At 36.7% G+C, this 2,683-nt stretch overlaps 1 protein-coding gene across 1 annotated transcript in view; it reads right to left on the reverse strand.

Moving 5' to 3' along the window:
• LOC103769454 (collagen alpha-1(XV) chain-like) overlaps window positions 1–1,584 on the reverse strand; it is a 2,013-nt gene extending 429 nt beyond the window's left edge. The window contains exons 1-2 of the mRNA XM_008936652.1: window positions 1,408–1,584; window positions 155–270 (exon numbers count right to left, since the gene is read on the reverse strand). Of these exons, the coding sequence (XP_008934900.1) occupies window positions 155–270; window positions 1,408–1,554 (263 nt within the window). The 5' untranslated portion in view covers window positions 1,555–1,584. The remainder of the gene's footprint in view (window positions 1–154; window positions 271–1,407) is intronic.
• Window positions 1,585–2,683: the final 1,099 nt, after the last annotated feature.

The raw sequence follows: 2,683 nt of genomic DNA on the forward strand, positions 1-2,683 counted from the left end.
AAATGAGGAAGAAAAAGGGAACACAACCTTATATCCCACTCATAGTCTGTCAGCAATGGAAAAGAAAGATGGCATAAGGAAAGGGAGAAATTTTTATCGTATTTCTAGTAGCTCAAGATACTGCTAGATGTACTATCTGGGAATGTAAACTCACCAAGACGGATCAGTCATGACATTTCTCCCATCAAAGGAATATATTGGAACTTGAATGTTGAATTGTCCACCGTTTCCATTAAATATAGATTCCCAGTTATTGAAAAGTATTTCTCCCTGTTAAAATTCCAATTCTACTTTTACAAACAAAACAAATCCAAAATCCACACCACACCTGACTTTTATAGACTTACATCTTAAACCTTATCTGCATTTAAGAACACTTAGGATTCCAGTTTTCACATCAGTTTCTGCATGATGCTTCTGAACAAACTTCTCTCTATGCTAACAGCTCTCTGATGCACACCTTTGCCTCACAGATGCATTTCAATTCTGTTGGCACTCCAAATACTGAGCCTGATCATCTCCATTTTCAGTGTCCTTTTCCTTCTAATTGGTTACGGGATTGATTGAAAAATTGGTTCTAACTACTGTAGCTATAGAGAAAATTTTGTGCTGAAACTTCCATTGAGGTCACAATTTTGTGAAATGTTCAAGGCAAAAACTCTGCATCAGGCCACCTCTCAAACCACTTCTGAGTTTTTCCAGTCAAAGCTGAGACAATACTGTCTTTACAAATTTGTCTCCAAGGCTCTATGTTTGCATGCCTTTCAGAGTAGTGTCCATTCAACATGTTACAAGCATCACGTATTATTCCTGTAGGCTTCTTTGGCCATTTGTTCTGGGAGCCAGCCAATGCTACAGAGACATGTTTGTTTTCCTCAGTTTTAGAGTGTATCTGTTTCTGTGAGACCACAAAACGACTCATTCTCTACACTGTCCTTTCCGTTCCATTGGGGTAAATCCAGCATCACTCCTAAGCACAGGATTTCCTTTTTTTTCTCTTAGGAATGATCAAAATAGGCATTTTAGCCTACTATACATTGTGATCAAACTAGAATGAGGATGCGCTTTCCCTGCTGGTATAAAAATTACCCAGAAAGCCGAGCAGCATATTGTTGCTTTGTCAGCAGCCTGCTTGAAGCAGGCTACCCTCACAGCTTTGTTTCTACTGTTAGCCTGAGGATACTGAAAAAAGCAACCCCTGGAAATGCAGATAAAGTGTGAGGCATTCCATAACTTTCTACTTCATCACCACTTTTTTGTTTCTTGAACCTGACTGAAATATGAAGCAAAGCTGCTTCTTTATAAAATGTGGTTTGTGTTGAAACATTTTGCTTTTGCTATTTTCCAAAGTTTTAGGGCACCTACAGCCTGTCCTATACGTAACAAGTACTAAGCACTCATTTTTACCTTAAGGTTGACTATTGGTAAATGGTATCGATCTGTTTTTCTGACAACTGTGGCCAAGTCTTGCAAATGTGATGAGAGGAAAGCTCTATAGGTAGACGTCAAACCTGCTAGCTGGGCCTGTTGAAAACACTGAAAATCTGCTCGCATGTCACCAGAAAGTGGTGTGTTTAAAGCCACCAGATGCAGCTGCAGAAAAAAAAGAAGAAAATCCACCACTTTTTAAAACGTTTATAATATTAGGAGAACATACATTGGCAACAAACTAAACCGCTATTCCTCCTGCCAGCACAAAGAACTAGCACCTTCAATACCAGGTGGGAAAGTTACTTGCTAGCACGACACTACATTTCTTAAAGCTATAAGACACATATCAGAAATACCTATTTATCTTTCAGTACTAAGGAAAACATGATGATAATATACTCCTAAAAAATAAAATGCTTTTAAAAACAGCTAATATTTTTAAAGCAGAAGCCCTGGAGTTATCACACAAAATCCAAAATCCTACAAGCATGGAAATAAGTAGTAAGAAGTGACCATATACCATTTAAAATTTCACTGTTATGAAATACAAGAAGTAGTATGCTTAAGCCAAACAGTACAGATGCCAGAAATAATCCACATTTTTTTTTTTTCAGGTTTGGTTTTTTTTTTTAAACATAACTCTGTTACCTTGCTTTCATTGTCAAAGTCTTTTAAGATATTTTAAATGAAGGCTTAGATTCTAAAATGTCTATCTAAACAAGCAGCACCATGAAGATTTGATAGTACCATTATTGTTAACTTAAAATATACTGTGTGTTGTAGATAGAGTCACTAAGTGAAGAGGTATTTCTAACTCAGAATCACAACTTTTGTGTTTTTATTTGAGATGGGAAAGGGGCTAGCACGATGACAATAGATCTGGAGGAAACAATTTAAAATTGTCTCTGAGATGTTTAAACCATTTAAAGGGGTGTATTTTTAAATTTCTAAAGTAATATCTGTGGATTTGAAGAGGAAATACCACTAATCTCCCTCAGGATGCAAGTTGTCATGCTTCAGACCACACTGATGCAGTTGCAATATGGATCACATACTTACTGCTGGCTTTCCAGTGTTCATATTTGGTACTGGACTCAGTGCTGGAAGAGACTGAAAGCCCTGTTATTTTAACACAGGCAAAGAGATATGTTAAACATGTTACCCAGAATTTTAGACACTCAATTTTCTAAATAGAGCAAACATTGAACACTTGAGAATCTGAAACTGTCTTGCTTCTGAAAAATAATAACAA

The sequence above is a fragment of the Merops nubicus genome, unplaced genomic scaffold (genome assembly GCF_000691845.1).
Source record: "Merops nubicus isolate BGI_N331 unplaced genomic scaffold, ASM69184v1 scaffold25153, whole genome shotgun sequence".
NCBI lineage: Eukaryota > Metazoa > Chordata > Aves > Coraciiformes > Meropidae > Merops > Merops nubicus.